General features: G+C 34.6%; 1 protein-coding gene across 1 annotated transcript in view; it reads left to right on the top strand.

Annotated features, from left to right (window-relative positions):
- Positions 1 to 21,932, top strand: part of itih2 (inter-alpha-trypsin inhibitor heavy chain 2) — a 52,586-nt gene that overhangs the window by 5,186 nt on the left and 25,468 nt on the right. The window contains exons 3-13 of the mRNA XM_028814030.2: positions 1,629 to 1,682; positions 2,093 to 2,265; positions 2,488 to 2,592; positions 3,000 to 3,162; positions 6,472 to 6,579; positions 8,825 to 8,953; positions 11,077 to 11,193; positions 16,723 to 16,891; positions 18,254 to 18,379; positions 18,643 to 18,824; positions 19,853 to 20,032. Coding sequence (XP_028669863.2) covers positions 1,629 to 1,682; positions 2,093 to 2,265; positions 2,488 to 2,592; positions 3,000 to 3,162; positions 6,472 to 6,579; positions 8,825 to 8,953; positions 11,077 to 11,193; positions 16,723 to 16,891; positions 18,254 to 18,379; positions 18,643 to 18,824; positions 19,853 to 20,032 — 1,506 coding nt within the window. The remainder of the gene's footprint in view (positions 1 to 1,628; positions 1,683 to 2,092; positions 2,266 to 2,487; positions 2,593 to 2,999; positions 3,163 to 6,471; positions 6,580 to 8,824; positions 8,954 to 11,076; positions 11,194 to 16,722; positions 16,892 to 18,253; positions 18,380 to 18,642; positions 18,825 to 19,852; positions 20,033 to 21,932) is intronic.

The following is a 21,932-nucleotide window of genomic DNA, read 5'->3' as shown; positions in this document are numbered from 1 at the left end:
CAACAGATGTGCTGAGTTTTTCTTAGACAATATCCAGTGGCATAGCTCAATTTCGCGCCACTCGGGGCAGGGCGGGGCTTCAATTTACCGCCCTCCAACATATCTGAATATGTTAACTTATTTAAATAGCAAATTAAAATGACGTATTGAGAAAAATTAAGATACATTTTGCATAGATTTATTTATATATAGAGAAACAGCAATTTTTTTTTTCACATATAATTATTTATAAGCATCAACTAGACAAGAATATAGTACAGACGTACTTATAAGCCGTGTTCTGATTATTAGTTTAATATAATTACGCTGCAAAAACCAGAACCGGTGTGGTGTACAAGTGATAGGTGGGGATGAGCAAGAACACATTCGGATTGATAACGAAACGAAATTATACGTTGTGAATTAGTTGTTTATCTTACTAGAAATTATTATCGGTGTAATGTTTCTGTTTATTTTTGTTATTGCCTCATAAATTTCAACTGCAGTGTCTGATGCTGTCACAGAAGGACCATCTAAAAATGATTTTTGAAGCATTTGTGGATGAAAATCAGAGAATTTGACTTTTTTTCATTCATGAGTGATATTTTTCCGAACCCTACTGCTTACACGTGAAATGTTCTGAGCCTTTTGGCCAATAATGCCGCCCCCAAAAATGTGCCCGCCCCTAGCTACGCCACTGACAATATCACAACATATCAGAAGGAGTACAGTACTTGAACACGACTTATTGCACCAATGCACTGCTCAGAAAAACCGAGGAATACAGTACACACATTCTCAAACTACTTGATTTTTCCAGAATAAGTTATTTGTAATACTTGACAATTTAAGCCATTATTAGCACAACTCAAGTATTTTATGTAATAATCAAGATAAAAATGTTTTAACCTTTTGTATACATTTAATGCTGCATTCCTCATACATTACCATCCACTACAGGTATGCATTGTTAGTTAGATAGATAGATAGATAGATAGATAGATAGATAGATAGATAGATAGATAGATAGATAGATAGATAGATAGATAGATAGATAGATAGATAGATAGATAGATAGATAGATAGATAGATAGATAGATAGATACTTTATTAATCCCAAGGGGAAATTCACATACTCCAGCAGCACCTTACTGATACAAAAAACAATATTAAATATTATATATTATTAAACAAGGATAATGACTTATTAAAGTACTGTACATAAGCCAGAATCATTACCTAACCTTATGACCTTCTGTAACTACATGTAACTAAATTGTGAACTATATTGTTATTTACTGAAGTAAATTTGGCTAACATAAATTCTTTTATGTGCTAACTACAACTTTTAACTTGTTTTTAATACTGTAATTGACAAATGTATACACTGTTAAATGTGGAGAGGGAGCACCATCTTTGCCATTAAACAGAAACATTATGAACAGATCTAGTTCTAAATAACGGTAGGAAATATATATGAAAATTATTTATTTCATGTTTGTTTTAAACAGAATGATTTTATTTTTGATGTAATGTACATTTCTATAGTAATATTAAAGGGCATCCTTATTTTTATATGAAAAAATAAGCAATGCCTTACTGTAACGGCTGCATATTTTAATTTAATATTTGCTTATTTTCATTTCAAGAGAAACATAGACTCTAATGAGGAGGAGGAGGATGAACAGAATGAAGAATGGGAGGTATTTTTCTGTGTATTACTGCATTACAACCTTAGATAAATATTACCTAGAAATCAATCTGTTATTTTGGAGATACCAGTGTGTCTGACAGGCTATTGACACTGCTGGAGAAAGAAGACCTTGAAAAGATCAAAAATGTTCCTTCATTATTGCTTTCATTTATTTTATTTATCTAAGGTATTTTATATTTGCTTTTTTAAAATAATTTAATCAATAGCATATTGAATTTTTCATTGCTAAAAATTATATCAAGTATTTACACATACATGTTACATATATATCATGTGTATGTATTTGTGACCATTTAATAGAAAACACAGGTTGAGAAAATAAATGCATAGATGTTGAGAGTATCATTCTTTGCTATAACTTTATGAGCTACTGTCTAATACTATTGATATGTGTTTTAGGTTGATACAGGAGATGGAATTAAAATAGCCTATTTTAAAGTGGAAACCAGAATCACCTCCCGTTTTGCTGAAACTGCAGTTCGCAGGAAAGTAATCAATTCAGCCAAGACTGCAAAAAGTATACAGTTTAATGTTCAAATACCAAAAAGTGCCTTCATCACCAACTTTACTATGTAAGTGTATCAGAACATTGCGAAAACAGATTAAATAACTGAGTTAACTATCTTATTTTTGTTGTTCTTCATATTTTTATACTGTGTTTCGATGTCTGGTAAACCAGTATTCTTCAGAAAACAAAAACACCTTAGTAAACAATTTATAATTCAATATTCTTCTAAATATCATTTTCTCTGGTTCTTTGTAGCTAACTGATGTTCCCCTCTATTCCCATGTAGGAACGTCAATGGGATAACATTTGTTGGCTCAGTCATGGAAAAAACTACTGCACGAAATCTGTATACACAAGCCAGGTCAAGGGGCAAGGCTGCAGGAATAGTAAGGTACTGGTGAACTGAGTGACCTACCTTTTAAAAATGACAGGGTACAATGATGTGCGTTGTTATGTTTTAAAAGAGGAAAATAATTTCATGAACCCATCTTTCGTATTGTTTGATTTCTGAAATTATGGTAATTATTTTCAATAACCGTACAACCAAAGATGTTCTATGTAACCACCATAATTGAGGTGTTAATTTTATTTACTTGCGTGGAAGCACAAAGATGTTAAAACTATGTAGAAACAGTTGCTTTAATATTGGCAAGTAAGATGCGTGTTATGAGAAGATGGGTAACAAACACTTAAGCACACAACTTATATTGTGAATGTTCTATGCAGCTAAATATGGTTCTGATAAAGGAGTAAAAAATGGCACTGAAACATAAATATGCTTATTTATAATTCTTTCAGAACAAATTCTTATGACATGGAAACATTTAAAACTGAGGTTCACGTTCCACCAGGAAGCGTCATCGAGTTTGAGTTACATTACCAGGAAATGCTGTACAGAAAACAAGGCTTTTATGAGTATAACCTATACCTTCAGTCTGATAAACTGGTTCCGCAATTCCAGGTAAAACTCTGTTCTTGTCCTGAACTTCTTAGCACATATTTTACTGAATAAAACCTGAGCAAATAACCCTTTCAACTAAACATTAGTAGATTGAAATGTAAAAGTGCAGTTTATTAAAACTAATGTGTGTTAAAGGAATTTAGTATCTGATTTATGAACAACATGCAAGATGTGGATCAAACAGATGAGCCAGCTCTATTGCTGTTTTTAACTGATTTGCATGTGGAAGGAGTATTTTAACTTACTTCAGAGTAATCCTGTTTAGGCCAAGAAATATGGCTCGGATGATGACTAAAGTGTACAGAATCTTCCCATGTATCCTGGATTCTGCTGAAGCAAAGTTGATGATAGGGCTGTAGAGGAGTCAAGCAAATACTGAAGATTAAAGTTTTGACATAAACTGATTGTGGGTTGCCCTTTTCTAGATCTTATACTATATATTCATTATCTAAGCATACAACTGATAAACTAACACATAATCACAACACAAGCATGACAATCCATGATAAAGATTTCTATACATTTCCCTACCAGAGTTAATAGCTATCCATGGTGGATTGTGATGTAAAAAGATAAATTATAAGCCAAACTTCACTGTGAAATAGAAATTAAGCAACATATTTAAGGTTCAGTTACATAATTCTTAAATAATTTTAAGTAAAATGTTACTTGTAAACAAACAAAATAATATCTTAAGTATAACAATCAACCTTCCAAAGTTTATTTTATATGCCATCAGTAAAATAAAATGCGATAACACTGAGCTATATAAGAGTTTTATTAGTTACTTATATTGTATCTACAGTAATAGTGAACTAGCAATACTGCCATTTATAGCTGTCTTCATGAGATAATAGAATTGTGTACTACCAGCTACTGTAAAGACATACAGGCCAAAAAACACAGCTAAAAGTAAAAGACTACTATAACTTTCTCCTGCAAGTATTTATTATGTATGTATTGGGGTGAATTTTGTTTTATTTTTGTTATATTTGCAAGAGTATGCAGTACTCTAAACCTGTTTCATGATAAGTGTGCTTTATAAATTGAATTGAACTTTCAAACCCTACAGTTTTTTGTGTGAATTAGACTCAATGAGATGGTATCTTACAAGAGGCAGGCTTTCCCTTTCTTTTAATTTCACATACTATTTTTATTGTCATTGATAAGATCATTTTTCACCTGTTAGCAAATGGAATAATAACAAGATTAATATGGATTGTTTTAGGACAGAGCTACAAAAGTTTGTAAGACAATTACTATCTACAGTATATACCATCAGGCCAGCTAGCATTGCTTAAAACTAAAATGTGTTCTTAGTGACATCTGCTGGCTAATAAATGTAATGAAAGCCATTGTTTACTGCTTGGGACTGTTGGGTTTAAAAACCATGACTTGGAGTTTTTGTAAAGCGATGAAAAGACCACAGTCTGTAATTTGTTAAAATGACATACAGTATAGCTTTATCATAGATGGTGTAGCTATAACTTACCACAATGTTGTAACTTTTGAGTCTACTGTTCCTAAATTGCATTCCAGAACCCATATATAGTACCCCTTTTACACAGATCAAACACACCATACAGAGAAAGTGAATAATTAAGTTTTGCATTGCATACAGTATCACCTTTTATAAAGTGCACAAATCAAAAATAGCTTTTTAAAGTTCACAAAAATAGTGACTTAAAATGTGAGAAATTCGCTTTGAATACCATCATTCAACATTTAAAACTGAAATTATGATGATAGTTTATTGCACGGTCATTAAAAGGTAAAAGCTATTCCTGACGATTACTTGAAGGGAAATGATAGCTTGTATGTATCTTTTTTTACTATTACTATTATTACTTTTGTCATTTTACTAGTGTTTTTTTTTTGTTCTTTAAATTATTGAGTGACCCTTAAAATAGGTAATAGATAGAAGGTAACAAATGTAGCTATAATTATCTAATTATATTTAGGAAATAGTTTGAAATTTGTATAAATATGATAACATGGTAAATTAAGAAAATCAAACAGGTATGGAACTTATTTCTAAATGTGATACACAGTGTATAATGAAATATCCCTTTAGCCTAGGGTCAGTTAACTTAAAGCTTAAAACTACCTGCAAAATCCTTAGCTGTCCACACATGACCACAACATAAAGAAGTGGCTACTCTGTGAGCAAAAGGGGAGCAGTAGTGGGAGGGCCTGATGAGAGTGAGCTACAGGCAGATTGGCTGATGATGTTAGCACAATGTTGTCAACACAGCAAGGGACAGTTCTACTTTAAAGAAACTAATCTTAATACTGTACAAGTATTCTTAAAGCAGAATCAACCCACTGAGCCACTTCTAAACCCTGAATTTTCTGTTTCGTTTGCAGCCAGAATTAATTCCAGCACAAAGGAAGAAACCATATGCTAGAAGTATTCATTGGCCTGTGCTAGTAAACCTTTATTGAGCAATATAATGGCATGAAGCCTCTGCTTCAAACACTGACCTGTCTAGAACAGAAATGAAATGAAGTTAACTCAGAGACATGAGCACTATTAGCTGTGCCAACATGATTGCTATTAGTCAAACATTTAAGCTATAATCCAGTTAAGCAGCTATTTACTTCCCAGTAGCCTTTCACTGCGTGCTTTCTCTTTAATCACCATATTGTTTGGTGTATATCAGAGATATTATGAATGTGGATTGGTTTCAGCTTCATCCCGGTATATTCAGTTGTACAATTTAGAAAACCTGCCAGCACTATGCTGTCCTTTTTACTTGTATTACATGTATAATAATGTAAACATAAATGTTACATTTTAAAAGTGGTGAATAGTAGTATAAAGTTATAAACCAAAACCTTCCACATAAATACTGTATATCAATGCATTTCCAAGTTGTTTATTAGGCATTTGTCAGACCTTTAGAATCTAGTTTACATGCATCCTCTTGAATGTGGCAGCTAAGAATTTTATTGATGTGCCACACAAGCTATTCATCTCCTCAGTGTTGTGACTACAAACATCTATTGGACTGGGGTCTTCGTCAGTTTTGCTGTCTCTTTTATGTTGATTTATAAATACTAGGTGCTGCTCCATTTGAAAAAGCATTGATTCTCACAATTGTAACAACTGATAACTGACGTCTAAAATTCTGGACAGTGATCTGACTATAACAGTGTCATCTAAAAGCTTCATGAAGTGGCAGTGTGCATATGCACTACTGTTGCCATATTTATTGTACATATGGAAGTACATTTTAGCATGACTTATTGAAATGTATGCTTCTGTTAAATAATTTGAGATATTCTGTTGATATCTACATTCTACAGGTTGATATCTACATTTTTGAGCCCACGGGAATTAGTTTTGTTAGAAGCCCCGATTTTCTTGGAGATCACTTTAAAGGAGTCACTAAAATAACACATTCAAAACAAAAGGTAATTATTATTAGATCTTTTGATCACCTTATGTATATTTATACCGATACTGATGCTACATCTGTCATATGTTGATGTCAATTACAGATGACATTTTACATTGTAAATCCTGTTGTGTAAATTAGACGAATGTGCTACTTTTTATGCTATTTTCCAAACCACTTTTATGTGTGAAAAATTTTGATAATTTTGTTCTTACATGTTCTGCTCATTTACAAGGAGTTACGTACAGGTTCTTGTTTGAGCTCAGCGGCATGTAGTTAATAAATGTTGATTATTATTATTATAATTGTTTAGCAGATGCCATTTTCCCAGGCAACTTACAAAACAAACCATAATACTGACAATTAGATGCGTATTAGTTCATTATTCATTAGAAACAACAAAATACAGAAACAGTAGAGAAAGAAAAACATAAAAGCAGAGTACAACACGTATACCACTATAGGTAGTGCTAAGGGAAATAAAAAATAGTGGTTTGGAATTTACAACTGCTTTTATCCAGAGGTAAAGAAGAGAAGCAGAAAGTCTAAACAGTCTCAAAATATTTTTAAACTGGTTCATTTTCAAGACATGCCTGAATAGTAGTAGATTTGGAGCAGTTTTGATGGTCATGGGCACCTCATTTCACTTAAGAGCAAGAACTGAGAAGCATTGTCCAGTTTTAACATAACTGGCGAGAGGACTGACATTCAATAGATTAGCCAAACATATAAGGAGAAACTTATGGTATTGTGGAGCAGAGACATGAAAGAATCTATAGGTTACGAAAAGTGTTTTGAATAGCATCCTTGATACAATTGAAAACCATTGGGGAGGGAGAGAAGAACAATAGGCAGCATGGGACAAATGAGCAACAGAGAACACAAGTCAACAAGGAACTGAAGAAGATTCTGGAAGTCCTGCCAGGAAACAATTGCAGAGTCAAGCTGAAAACCAACAAGAGACCGAACAAGGAGTTGACTATCTTAGGTTGTGAGAGAGAGTACAATCTTGTGAATGTTATGAAGACAGAAACTACAAGCCTGGGTTGTTGAAAAAATATATTAATTAAACGAGAGAATCGCCAAAATTCAGACAGTATCCAATAGTAAAACAGTGATGGGACAGTAGGACAGTTCTTCAAGAAGGATATTGGGTAGAAGAGACAGAACATTCTATTTTAGATTTGTAAGGTTATAGCACTACTGGCAGCATTTACCAGTACAAGGCACTTCCCAAAGCAAACCGATTTACAATGTAGTTTATAAATTTACAATCAGTTAAATAATCAGTTACTTTTTTGATTAAATAATTGGTTGATTGCAATGTAATATTAGACTGAAATGCAAAAATGGATGCAAATTTTAAGTATCTGTAGTACAAGTAGCAACAAGAGCACGATATTAACATACACAAGGAGGAGCATGGAAGCAGTGTGTCATCAAGAAACATTGTGAAAATTGCACACTGGAGGTAGAGAAATCGTGTAAATGAACCGATGAAAATTAGTAACATAAAATTAATGACAGCACAGTAAATCAGTAAGTCAAACTAAGTTAGTTAAAGCAGGAAGAACTAACAAGGGTATGCTGAATACTCAAGTACTATACATTCATGGAGAGTTTCATTTGAACATGTACACAGGAGTTAACAAAATTTAGGTTTAATATAGTAATTGGGTAAGTTTTTTAATGGTTACAAAAAGTCATAAAACATGGTTGAATGAATATGGAGCTTTATAAGCACAATCTTGTGCAAAAAAAGCATAAATCAGGAATATGCAGGAAAAGCAAGCACTGGAGGAATCACCAGACAATGCCTGTCCGACTCTAAACAAAATGTTGGTGTTCTCTTATTTTAATTCTTATTTTGTCTTTTTTTCTCTTTCTTCATCATGTAAAGCACATTGAGCTACATTATTTGTATGAAAATGTGCTATATAAATAAATGTTGTTATTGTTATTTAAATTTTTGTTTATACAGTTAACATACTCCACTTCTTAATCTGCAGTGTCTTAACTTAATAGTAATGAAAAAATTAAGAAAAATGCTTATTTGTACCATCATTTTATTTGATTCACTTTTTCAGATTAGTTTTAGTGAAAGCCTGCAGTCACTCATCTTTGGGACCGAGACTGATCACACTTGCTCTATAGTATGCCAACCCAACACATGAAATATGCTGCAGTATTAACTACTTTCACCTTCACATCTGTTCTCAAGGCTTTTCTTTCTCTCATTTTCTTTGTTTGATGTATTTCAGGCACATGTTTCATTTAAGCCAAATTTTCAACAGCAGCGAAAATGTGAAAACTGCACATCATCTATTATTGATGGAAACTTTGTGGTTACGTATGATGTACCTCGGGAAAATATTGCAGGTGAACTGCAGGTAAAAAATTAACTGTTAATTATGTGATTAATGTCTCCTATGATTTTGGCCATTTGCCTAAAGGCAGTTTCTAACAGAAACAACTCCTGAGGAAAACAAGATTGCCAAAGCCTTTCAGCTGGTTTAAACAGAATGAAATAAATACAACACCACGCATATTCCCAACACCCAGTTCTTCAATATTCTCTGACTTCCCTGGCAGACATTTACTGTACCTGCTTTCATTATTTATGAAATAGGAAGTGCATGCCCTGTGTGAGGTACATAGTAGATAACATGTTATTTGTAAATCCCATAGCTCCAGTCATTACCAGATATTTCCCTTTTACTCATAGACCCATATCTAAAGGTATATTTAATGGGTACCTTCTATCTCAAACATAACTGAAAACAACTGTAAATGAGGCCCCAGTCCATTGCAGCACATACACTGTACCAATTTAGAGTCAACAGTAAACATCACATTCACATCTTTGGTATATGGGATGAAAACTGGAATCCCCACATTCAGACATGGAGATATGTGAAGTATTACACATAGGAGTTAAAAAAGTTAGGTTTGAATATACAGTGGGAGGTATGAAAATCGAAAGTATACCTTATGAGAAGGATTTAGGGGTCATAGTGGATTTGTCACTATCAACTTCTACACAGTGTTCAAAAACCATTAAGAAATCTAACAGAATGTTAGGTTATATAGCACAATGTGTAGAGTACAGGTCCAAGGAGGTTATGCTCAACCTTTATAACACACCACTGGTGAGGCCTCATCTGGAGCACTGTGTGCAGTTTTGGTCTCTCCAGGCTACAAAAAGGATATAGCAGCACTAGAAAAGGTCCAGAGAAGAGCAACTAGGCTGATTCCAGGGCTACAAGGGATGAGTTATGAGGAAAGATTAAAAGAGCTGAGCCTTTTCAGTTTAAACAAAAGAAGATTAAGAGGAGACATAATTGAAATGTTTACAGTTATGAAGGGAATTAGTCCAGTGGATTGAGACTGTGACTTTAAAATGAGTTCGTCAAGAACATGGGGACTCACTTGAAAACTTGTTAAAAGTAAATTTTACGCTAACATTACATTGTGTTTCTTCACACAGAGAAACACAGACACATCAAATTAATTGTCAAATAGTGTGGTAGGTCAGTAGAACTTTAGGGACCATCAAAACTAAACTTGATGTTATTTTGGAAGAATTAAGTCGACTGGCAAGATTTGTTAGGGTGAATGGCCTGTTCTCATCTACAGTGTTCCAATGTTCTAATGAATGTGCATACTTCATATAGGCAGTGAATGCACCCAGGACACTGGGATATAAGCCAGTAGGGTTAACTATTGCTCCACCATTTTATGCACATTTTATTTAAACTGTTATACCGCAAAAGTTACATAACATTCACTTACCTGCTTAATGCAGTTCACTGTTATCTGGACTGGGGTATATCCTGGCAGCTCTGGGCAAATGGCAGGAAAAAGCCCTGTTGAAGTCATCAGTCCATTGCGGGGCCTATTCACTTACACCAGAACAATTTGGAATTCATTTAATTTGACTCTGTACATGTGAGTTTAGATTTTTTCATCAGAATGCACTCTAATTGTATTACCTTGGTGCTGCTGGTGGGTTAGGTACTAGCTCTAGGAAATCCGGAATTGGATTGACCTGCTTATCTTGGGTATTTAAAGTGAAATCTTATAAACATAATTTTAGTAATGTTTAATTTGTTTTCCATAGCTAATTTAGATTTACAAACATATGTTAATAATTCATCTCAATTTAAATTGCATGCCATCCAGTCGGACCTGTTTGCAACCGTTTTCCTCTGATTTAATCATTTAGAAGATCTCAGTTAGTCGTTATTTTTGTGTAAGTCTGTATTTCTGAGATCCAGCAGAAATCATGGTTTATTTTCCATTTTTGTGTTAGAAATGTGCATGTTTTTGTTTATTTTGCATATGGGTATGGATTTCAGTCATACATCAGTAGGTATTTCATAGTTTTTAAGTATTTTAGTTGGTTACTATCAGATTTACTTATATTAAGATATTATGTGTTTAAGAGTTAAAAGTTGGTCATGAATTTGAATTTAGGTTTTTACTATGTGCATGTTTTTCTTTCCTTATTCAGCTGTCTGATGGTTACTTTGTGCATTTCTTTGCACCAAATGACATGTCTCCTCTGAGTAAAAACATCATATTTGTCATTGATGTCAGTGGATCTATGTGGGGATTGAAGATGAAACAGGTAAGTAGTGTTGGGCACTGGCATGCCATTTTCGCATCGGATACATTAATAATCCTTTTAATTTGTTTCATGTGAATCTTATACACCAGTTAAGTCAGGTGAAAGCAGTCAAAAGGCATACAACATTTTAAATCACAATGTGTTTTTTAGAATTTAAGTTATCTGTTACCTTTTGTTTCCCGATTCCAACTGTGAGCTTTTTTTATCTGAGACTAGGTGTGATTTATAAGTGGTTTATTTAAGGTTATTCTGAACAGTTCAATGCAGATGAAATTACTGTAAGTAAACCTCAATTACAGTTGAGCAAACATTTATTTATGTGTTAACATAAGATAAGGCGGGACTCTAAAATAACAATAAATAATAATAAGAAGAAGAATTTAAAAAGAATGAATAAGATCCATAACTTTAAAATACTGTACTTTGTTCAGTAAAGAGTATTTTTGATTTTTGCAGTTTTTTGTAAAAGAAACTTGTGTACATAAGAACATCAGTGTGCTTCTTTTTCACAATGGAAGAATTTTTAATTTATATCATGCTTCCTCAATGCAGCTTCTATGTTACAAGCTTATGTTACAAAAGCTATGATGGCCTCATTTCACTTGCATTGACTGTCTTGTTAGTACTGGTAATTTCACTTGAGTGGAACAGTAGTGGAGATATCTATCTATCTATCTATCTATCTATCTATCTATCTATCTATCTATCTATCTATCTATCTATCTATCTATCTATCTGTCTGTCTGTCTGTCTGTCTGTCTGTCTGTCTGTCTGTCTGTCTGTCTGTCTGTCTGTCTGTCTAAGCAGCTTACTAAGTGTTACATACAGCATGTCTTAAAAGCAGTCATTTTATAATGTTGAACATGCCAGTATACTGTGGATATGCATGTAAAAATTATATGCAGTAACAGCCCTCTGCCAATCACAATAATTGTTATAATTGAATAAAAATTCTTACTTATTAGCGCTATTAGAAAAAACACATGTAATATTATTTTTTTATATTGATGTGAATTTATATAATATAATGAGTGGTGTCCTGCGGTGGGTTGGCACCCTGCCCGGGATTGGTTCCTGCCTTGTGCCCTGTGTTGGCTGGGATTGGCTCCAGCAGACCCCCGTGACCCTGTGTTCGGATTCAGCGAGTTGGAAAATGGATGGATGGATAATGAGTGGTATTTCCTGAAGTACATAAGTGGAATAGTAAAATATATTATTTGCCAAATAGTTACAAGTTTTGATTTTTAGATATAGTATTGTTTAAATTACCTAACAAGGGAGGCCCTAATTTACCTGTTTACCTGTGACAGTGAAGGGCTAGAAGGGCTTGTGTCTAAAGAAATTACTAGACTATATGCTGTCTAAATTTGGTGTGGATGTTATTCTTGTAAAGTGAAATGAGAGTTTAGATGTTCATATGCAAAATATTTAAAAAAATATATAAATACTGAATATCAACAAGCTCTGTGACTAGTAATGGAATCTTCTACTTAAATAGTTTTTCTACTTTTACAGCATACATAAATAATTGTTAAAGTATTTTGCACTAGGACACCACATTCATGGAACAGGTCAACAATAGCAGTAATCTCCTTATTAGTTCTATCAAATGTTTGCACTCGCTTAGATTACACTGTATACAAGAGCAGGCACACAGTAGCTGCTATTCCTTACTCTTAGTTTCAGTCATTCATATGTTTAACTGAGAAAATTTAAGAAAACTCAGATATTCAGCCTGACAGATATCTGACCTGGATGTCAATCAATATCTTTTATATATCATGCTTTTAATTGTTTTTAGTATCAAAACAGTATTACAAAACAAACATTTGCACTACAAACCTGTTTTAGCAAAAAATACATGTTAGAGGAAATCTAAAATGAACTGCATGCTCTTGTTGCTGAAGATGATAACATCTTTGGAATGCTGGAAGAGTAATGTGTTGCCAAAGAAAACTCACACAGATAGATAGATAGATAGATAGATAGATAGATAGATAGATAGATAGATAGATAGATAGATAGATAGATAGATAGATAGATAGATAGATAGATAGATAGATAGATAGATAGATAGATAGATAGATAGATAGATAGATAGATAGATAGATACTTTATTAATCCCAAGGGGAAATTCACAGGGAGATCATGAAAGTGCCACACTATGACTGGGCTGGGCATTGAAGCCAGGTGTCTGGACCAATCAGGCAACAGAGCTATTTCATGCACAACAGGGGGTTTGATTTCAGTAATTACCATCTATCAAAACAGTTAATAATGTGAAAAAATGTGAAAATAAATATAGTAAGCTAGCTACCCATGATGTGGTTCAGTAAATAGCCAGATTTTCAGTAGTTTCATTAAAAAAAAACAGTTTAATACTGTAAGAAGACACAAGGCACATATAAAGGGTCTGGGGCACCTGAAGGCAAGCCCTGTATTTTAAACTACGCAAAAGGCATGAAAAGAAACATGTGGTACTACACAAAGATTGACTTTATGTTTTTCTTAAGGCATTCTGCTGGCAAGATGGCGTTGGTCCCCTCTAATAGGAATTCTGGGAGGAAGGGTGGGTCCAGGTGGTCTGACCCGGAAGTGAGGCCAGCGTTGTCAGTCTTTCTTTCTGCAGGGAGAGAGGGAGAAGAGAGAGTGTTATTAGGCCGTGCCCCCTCATGCCTTTTTAGGTTAAAACACTTTCCTAACCACTTAGGTTGCTCCCCAAGTACACATGTGTGACAATACAATTTCCAAACTATTGTGTTTTTTTTAGAGTATGAGACATGTAAAACAAAATTTGATTAGCTTCAGAGGTGCTGCTGTGAAAAATGCAGATGTTAATACCAGTAGCACTAGGTCTTGTGTGCTGTCGGAAACAATAATTGGATTACATTACAGCTGATAGACAGTGGATATTATAGTATAAACACACAGGTGGCAGAGCAAGAGAAGTTAGCCAGTGGAACATCAAATGTCAGGGATACACTGATTTGCACTTATAAAGGAAACTGGGAAACTAATAAGCCATTATCAGAAACAAGAATCAAGGACAAATACTATAGAAGAACAATCACTTACAGTAGAAATGTATATTATATCAGACAGTTTACAGTATGAAGCAAAGTCTTTGGTCATCAGTCATTAATGTCCTTCGAAGAAATGCATTGGAATTTGACTCTGAAAAATAGTAATAGCTGGAAGAAAAGAGAAATGAAAGATTCAGGCATAGTATGTTACACAAGAAAGGCAAAGGTACAGATTAAAATGAATATAATGTACATATGCTGAGTGGGGCGGCACGGTGGCGCAGTGGGTCCTCCCTGTGTGGAGTCTGCATGTTCTCCCTGTGTCTGCGTGGGTTTCCTCCGGGTGCTCCGGTTTCCTCCCACAGTCCAAAGACATGCAGGTTAAGTGCATTGGCGATTCTAAATTATCCCAAGTGTGTGCTTGGTGTGTGGGTGTGTGTGTGTGTGTGCATGCGCACCCTGCGGTGGGCTGGCACCCTGCCCGGGGTTTGTTTCCTGCCTTGCACCCTGTGTTGGCTGGGATTGGCTCCAGCAGACCCCTGTGACCCTGTAGTTAGGATATAGTGGGTTGGATAATGGATGGATGGATGAATATGCTGAGTGACAAAAATGACAAACTGTTAAATGATAAATGATGTCATTTACAAATACAACAAGAAAAATAGCCTTTGATATAGAGTAAAAGTTATCTGAGATATTGTCCACCCAGGGTACAGATCTACCATCAAGGCATTCTGGGACTTTTTATCAATCACCCAATATCAGTGAAGTGATCAAATCTCTGCACACCAAAATGACTAAGGAGGATAAACCCCACCCCAACCACCATATAATGAAATGATTGCATCTCTGTGCTTTAAAATAAAGTTTGTTCCAAACATTGTTGAAAAAGAAGGAAAAAGGTTTCATTTTTAGTTGGACAAATGTCGTCTAGCCATCTGAAAGAACACAAAAACATGAATGGTAATGACATCTTTAGCTAAAGATACTACATTTCTGTAAATAATATTTTCAACCCAAAATATAATAGTCTAACAATCAAACACTGTGTTACTAAGCACGACACTGTCAAATATAACCTATCATGCTGGGAAGTTATTGTAAGCAATATTCCAGAGACTATTAAACACACTATCCGCCAGTTTATTTAGTTAAGTGCTATAGCATCAATCTGTGTTCAGTTTCTCTGTTACTCAAGAGTCAGTAAATCTTTCCATCCATTTTCACAACTTGCTTTATATAAAGATAGGTCAAAGAGAACCAAATATCAGTCCATCATAGGGCACACTCCTTTCATTAACACTAGAAAAAAATTGATGAGAACAGGTCATTCAGCCCAACAAAGCTCTCCAATCCTATCCATTTAATTTCTCCAAAATAATATCCAGTTTTGAATGTCCCTAAAGTCCTTTTCTCGATTACACTACATGGTAATTTATTCTATATGTTTATGAATTTCTGGTGAAGAAATACCCAACCCTCTAACATTTCTTAGAAACTAGTTAAGGGTAAATTTCATACAAACGTTAGAAAGTCATCACACAGAAAAGAAAATATCATTGCACACACCAACACGCACTAATACTATAACCAGATTTAACTAGCATTGTTATTTAGCTTGAATGAATGTACAGTACTTGGAGCTGGGGTGAAAATTAGAGTACCCAAAGAACTGAACCTCAAACATGGCAAAACCGTGCTGACCTCACACAGAGACTGCCACAGTTAGAACTGTAGTAGGGTCATGGTTTGCTTTGACATTGTCAAACATGCTACCCTTACATTGAGTTCCATAAGCATTAAAGTATACCAAATTAATGTTATAAAACATTACACTTTAATGACATTACATTTTCATTCAACAGAAAACATAAATAAAGCCTGTTCTACTGTATATTTTTTCATTTGGCGATCATAGCAGGTATGGATCAGACACCTTTAAATAATTTATGTATTTATTTATTACAAAGGTAAGAGAACAGAGAACGAGTGAGTTATGGAGGTTTTACGGGATTATAGGTGGGAGAGATGGTCAAAGGTGTGGTGGCAATCTTTCTGAAATGATTATTGTTCCAATATCACATGCTCAATCTATTCTCATTGCTGCTTAATACAATTTAAAGCCAATTCATTGGAAAACACACACACACACTGTACTCGCATTCTCTCATTCAGACCGGACCAGTTTAGAATTTCTGGTTAATCTAACATGCACATCTATGGGACATGGAAGGAAATTCAAAGTTCCTAGTGGAAAAACCCATCTAGACACAGGGAAAAAGTGCATACTCCACACCGTTTGATTCAGCATCTATGGGCACAAGGTTTATGCCTATGAGACTGAATCCGTGAGATAGCAGCACAAACCACTGTGTTGCCCTTCATTATGATTATGATATTGCTCAAGACATGCTTAATGTTATATTTTATTTTTAATGTGGGTAATTGTCTAAAACAGAAATTTTTGTGCATAGGCTACATTTCATAACAAACAAATATTTTTCAGACTGTGCAAGCAATGCAGACCATACTGGATGACCTAGGAGCAGAAGATTATTTCGGCATCATTGATTTTAACCACAATGTCCGATGCTGGAGAGGAGAACTTGTTCCTTCTGATTCTGTTTATATTTCTGAAGCAAAGAAATATATCCAGGATATTCAGCCTAATGGAGGTGAGTAACCTTATCTACTTGAAACACTGCTGAAAAGCACAATTAACTATAATAATATGGTTTAGATGTTGCCAGTCAGTAAAACAAAACAGATGGATATATATCGTGACATGGATTCAGCATGCACATCTTCAGAAATTGTTTTTTATTTTATGTAATTATTAGTTAGTCTCAGTGTGGGGCAAGGAATTAGGGAAGGACTGAAAGATATTGACTCTATGTGCAAATAAGCTTAGCTCTGCACAAGGCAGGCTTTAATTATAAAATTAAAGTGGACCCCCATCAGTACATACCACAAAATGACCAATTTATTCCCATATTAATTTTTTGTAACAAAACAAAAATGTGGCATACCTACGAACAACTGTTACTGTGGTTTCAAATGCATAAAAATAGGAACAGGAAAAAAACAAGTTCAACAATGTTATGGAAGGATTTAATTCTTAACAAGAAAAAGTGAACACAAATGACTGAATAATCCCAACACTGGCAACCATATTTGTAAATAAATGTCAGAGATTATATTCTAGTGTGTAGAAAGCATATCAAAAGTAAAATACATGGCTTTCAGACAGAGCTGTGGCCTCTCAGAGGCAGAGTGGTGGCTCTGTGACTAAAGATCTACATTGGCATCTTGAAGGTTGTTTGTTCCAATTCCACTACTGCCAGAAAAGATCCTAACAGCAAGGCCATTAACTTGAGAATTGCTCCAGGAGTTCTGTACAATGGCTGATTCTGTGTGTTGAAGGTCATGTAAAAGGATAGTTTCCCCTCGGGGAGTAACAAAGTATATGCTTTTTTTTAAAGTTAAACCAATACAGTATTGGATGTCTTTTTGTGGTCCTTATTTGAATTTGTAATTCTCAGATTTATTACCGTTAGGGTGGAAGAGGTTTCAATTTACAATGACATATTTTAAACAAGTAGCATTGGAATATCTTGGCCAACAGGCATGTTTTACATATTTGCAGAACATGCAAAGTGACAGCATTTAATTACAGTTAAATATTGTGAAACAATTAAATAGCAAGAAAATGCATTTTAATGTTAAGCATATATCCTTACTAACAGTCATGTTTTAAAGAACATGGACAAAAATTTTTGGAAAATTTCTCAAGTGCATTTTTTTTTTCATCAAACACAGTCTTTAACATTCTAGTGTGACTCAGCCTTTCTACAGTACTAAAAATCAATTGTTATGTTTAGATTTACAATAAATATTTTTCTCAGGCAATAAATGAAACATTTTCTTGCAGATTTACCTTGTTAGCAGTTTGTTAACAAGGTGTAAATGCCTACAATTATGCTATTTTCAAAAACAGTTCATATATCTGGAGTCTTCAAAGGTAATTTCTTTTTTAGGTACAAATATTAATGAGGCACTTCTGAGAGCTATTCACATCCTCAGTGAAGCCATGGACAATGGATTAATTAATGCCCAGTCAGTGTCCATGATTATCCTTGTTTCAGATGGAGATCCTACTGTAGGTGAGCTACAATTTTAGCAAAGTTGTTTTCTCTATATCATATACCTATAAATAAGTATGGATTTTGGTCAGTTTTAAATTGTTTAAAGAAATAACTGGGACACTTAGGAAGCACTGTAAGCATTTTACTGTGCCTTTATACTATTTGTTGTACTCATTTTCCACAAGCTCCTGTTCATGCTGATAAATGACTTTAATGATCAAAATTGTTTTGGCAAAGTGAGCTCACCTCCAAAAAATACATATTTTGTTTATATTTTAAAGGGGAAATAAAGCTTAGTGCCATTCAGAAAAATGTGAAAAAAAAGATGCGAGAGGAATTCTCCCTTTTCTCTCTTGGGATTGGGTTTGATGTTGACTACGATTTCTTGGAGAGGATTGCCTTGGAGAATCGCGGCATAGCTCAAAGGATTTATGCTAATCAAGATGCTTCTCAGCAGCTTAAGGTACTCTTTGCTTTCCCACACTGATTCCTATCATGCTGCAAGATGTGCAATATTTAAGCCATGATTTTGGACCAAGAACCGTTTCTAGCAAAATGTGCTGGAACACAGAGCAATCTATTTCGGGAAGCTTGACTATAAAATCCGTTTAGCTGTGCTCAATACACTTTTTATAAATGAGTTTAAAGAAGAGGTTTCTGCCAAGCATTAACAGAACACTGGAGTTTCCTGATTTTGCTAGACAGCTTAAAGTGATCATTCTCTCATAATTTTACTATACAGCTAAAATATTAAATGTGTACACTGTTTTGAGGCATCTTTAGTAACAATACTGAAGCAATTCAACGTGATCAAAAATGTGTGTTTTAGCAAATCTGAGACTCGTAGTTTCAGTTATTCCAGAAGAAAATGTTTTTCCTTATACTTTGCTATTGTATGGTTATTTTGCTTTATATTTATTTTGAAAGTTGTGTGAAGTTTATTGGTGTATCCAATTAGCCTCTGTGTCAATGAATGTGTATGCAAGTGTGTTGTGTGAGTGGGTTTGAGTGTGACTGTGTGTGCATGGATGGAAATCATAGCATTAAACTTCTATATTAGCATGTTAAAATTAGAGCGGAATATTTCAATAGTAACTAGTGTTGCTTCCGTACAACTCCAAAGACCCAGGTTCAATTTTTGGTCCAGCACTGTCTTTGTCAGGTTCTTCCAGGTCCAAGTGAAGCTTAAAGGTCTCACAAATGTATGAAGATGTAAGGGTAATTGGTGATGCTAAACTGAAATGTTGCAAGTGTACAAATGCAACCTAAATCAGCACTTGGGTTTGTGTCTTGTGTCTTGTGTCCACTAAAGTTAGATCCTATTTTGTCAAACACTAATCTTATAATTGAGGAAATATGGAGATGGAATGGATGAATGTTTCAAACTACTAAGAAAACCTGTCAATGTATAGACATTAAAACTCTTAGTGTGTAAAAGGTATTTGTTTGTAGCTCTTTTAAGTTATTTTTACATTCTTTTTTATGTTGTAGAATTTCTACAATCAAGTTGCTTCACCTTTGCTGAAGAAAATTGTGATAAACTATCCTGAGGATGGAGTGTCAGATGTCACACAAAACAGTTTTGACAAGTTCTTCCGTGGATCTGAACTGGTGGTGGCTGGAAAAGTTGAAACAGATGGAGCTTTGCAGAGTTTTATCACCGCATCATCTGTATGTTTCTAGTGGCTTACTGAAGTTACCGTAAGCAATGGCAATTCACACAAGCAAAGCACAAAAAAAGTTTAGTGGAACAAAAGTGAATGAAGTAACTTTGAAATAACAGTAAATTGCTTTAAGTGAAGTTAATTTGTTTAGACATATGGGCTCTATATATCACTCAGCAGAGCCTGTGTCAACCTCCTTAAACCATGTTCTATCTGTATCTTGTGAATAAAGCGATGCTTAATAAGCTTAAGTTAAATTCCACATCCACATTTGCCACAGAAGCACGTTCAGAGAGAAAATCTATCTGCCATGTGCCAGCCCAGGTAAGACTGAGGAGATCAGAAGGCTTAACACATGGGTAGGGTAAAAGGGCATTGGGACTTCTTTTAGAACAGATGGGTCCTGTTCTGCCATGACGGGTTACATCTGAACCGGAGGAGCACCAACTACTTTAACTACTCAAATATTAACTGGGATAACCTTTCAAATAGCAGAGCACAAGAGCAGGAATTTTTAGAAGTAATCAGTGACTGTTTTTTAACACATTATGTTAAAGCATCAACGTAAGATGAAGTCTGTAATAATCAAGATAGAGTTAAAGGTATAGAGGTGATTGAACCACTAGAGTCAAATGTCCATAATATAATACAGTTGTCAGTGTCTTTTAAGAGTGCAGATGCAACGACTAAAACTGTTAAGTTTAACTTTGGTAGGGCAAATTTTGAGCAGATGTCTACGGCGGATAGACTGGGATAAGCTTTTACATGTGGAGACAGTCGAGGAGCAGTGGAACAGGTTTAAAAACGCTTTACATGTAATGAAGAACAGGTACTTACCTAAATATGGAATTAGTAGGAAATTAAAAAAACGCTGTATTTGATTAATAAAGATGGAAAAAAAAACTGTATAAGACATATAAGACTAATAACTCCAGCGTGAATCATAGGGCATATGAGATCATGACGGCAACCATTAAGGCTAAAGGATATTAAGGATGCTAAAAGTTATTTAGAGAGGAATATAGCAGATGAGGTGGAGCATGACCCAAAGAGATTCTTTCAGCATTTTAGTAGTAAAAAACAGTCAAGGAGGAGGTGAAGTGCATCAGGAACAGTAATGGGGAATTAAAAAATACAGACAGTGAAACAACAGATGTGCTAAGCTTGCATTTTTCTGAGGTCTTCACATGTGAGGAAGTTGATGACCTCCCAGCGCTAAATGTGACTACTGAGGAGGAACTGAATGATTTGAAAATTACAGAGGGAGTAGTACTGCTCAGATTAAATAGGCTAAAATCAAACAAATAACCAAGACCAGATAATATTTATTTTCAAGTTCCTAAGAAGGTTAGTGAGTACATATATAAATTCTTGATGCATATTTTTAGGAAATCACTGCGCACTGGGGAAATTATGAAGTACTAGAAAATGGCAAATATTGTCCCTTTATATAAAATAAGTCACTGGACAGATGCAAGCCAGTATCAGCCAGTAAGCATAATGTGCATCACAGGTGAATTAAACGAAGGAATTATTAAGGATAAGAATGACTAATACATGAAAAGAAAAGGAGTTTTTCTGAGCAGTCAGCATGGGTTCAGAAGAGGGAGGTCATGTTTTACCAACATGCAGGAATTCTATGAGGAAGCAACAAAAGGCTATGATCAAAGTGGAGCATATGATATTATTTATCTTGACTTTCATAAAGTATTTGATAAGGTGCCACATGAGAGGTTGGGCATCAAACTAAAATAAGTGGGAGTTCAAGGTGTTGTGTGAAGATGGGTGCAAAATTGGTTGAGACGGGAAACAGAGAACCCTTATCAGGACTGTCTGACGTTAAAAGTGCTGTTCCACAGTGGTCAATTCTAGGGCTAATGCTATTTTCAATATATATATATATATAT

Source organism: Erpetoichthys calabaricus, chromosome 1, assembly GCF_900747795.2.
Source record: "Erpetoichthys calabaricus chromosome 1, fErpCal1.3, whole genome shotgun sequence".
NCBI classification, from domain to species: Eukaryota; Metazoa; Chordata; class Cladistia; order Polypteriformes; family Polypteridae; genus Erpetoichthys; species Erpetoichthys calabaricus.
Note: the sequence above shows the minus strand (reverse complement) of the source record. Positions and strands in the feature narration are given on the sequence as shown.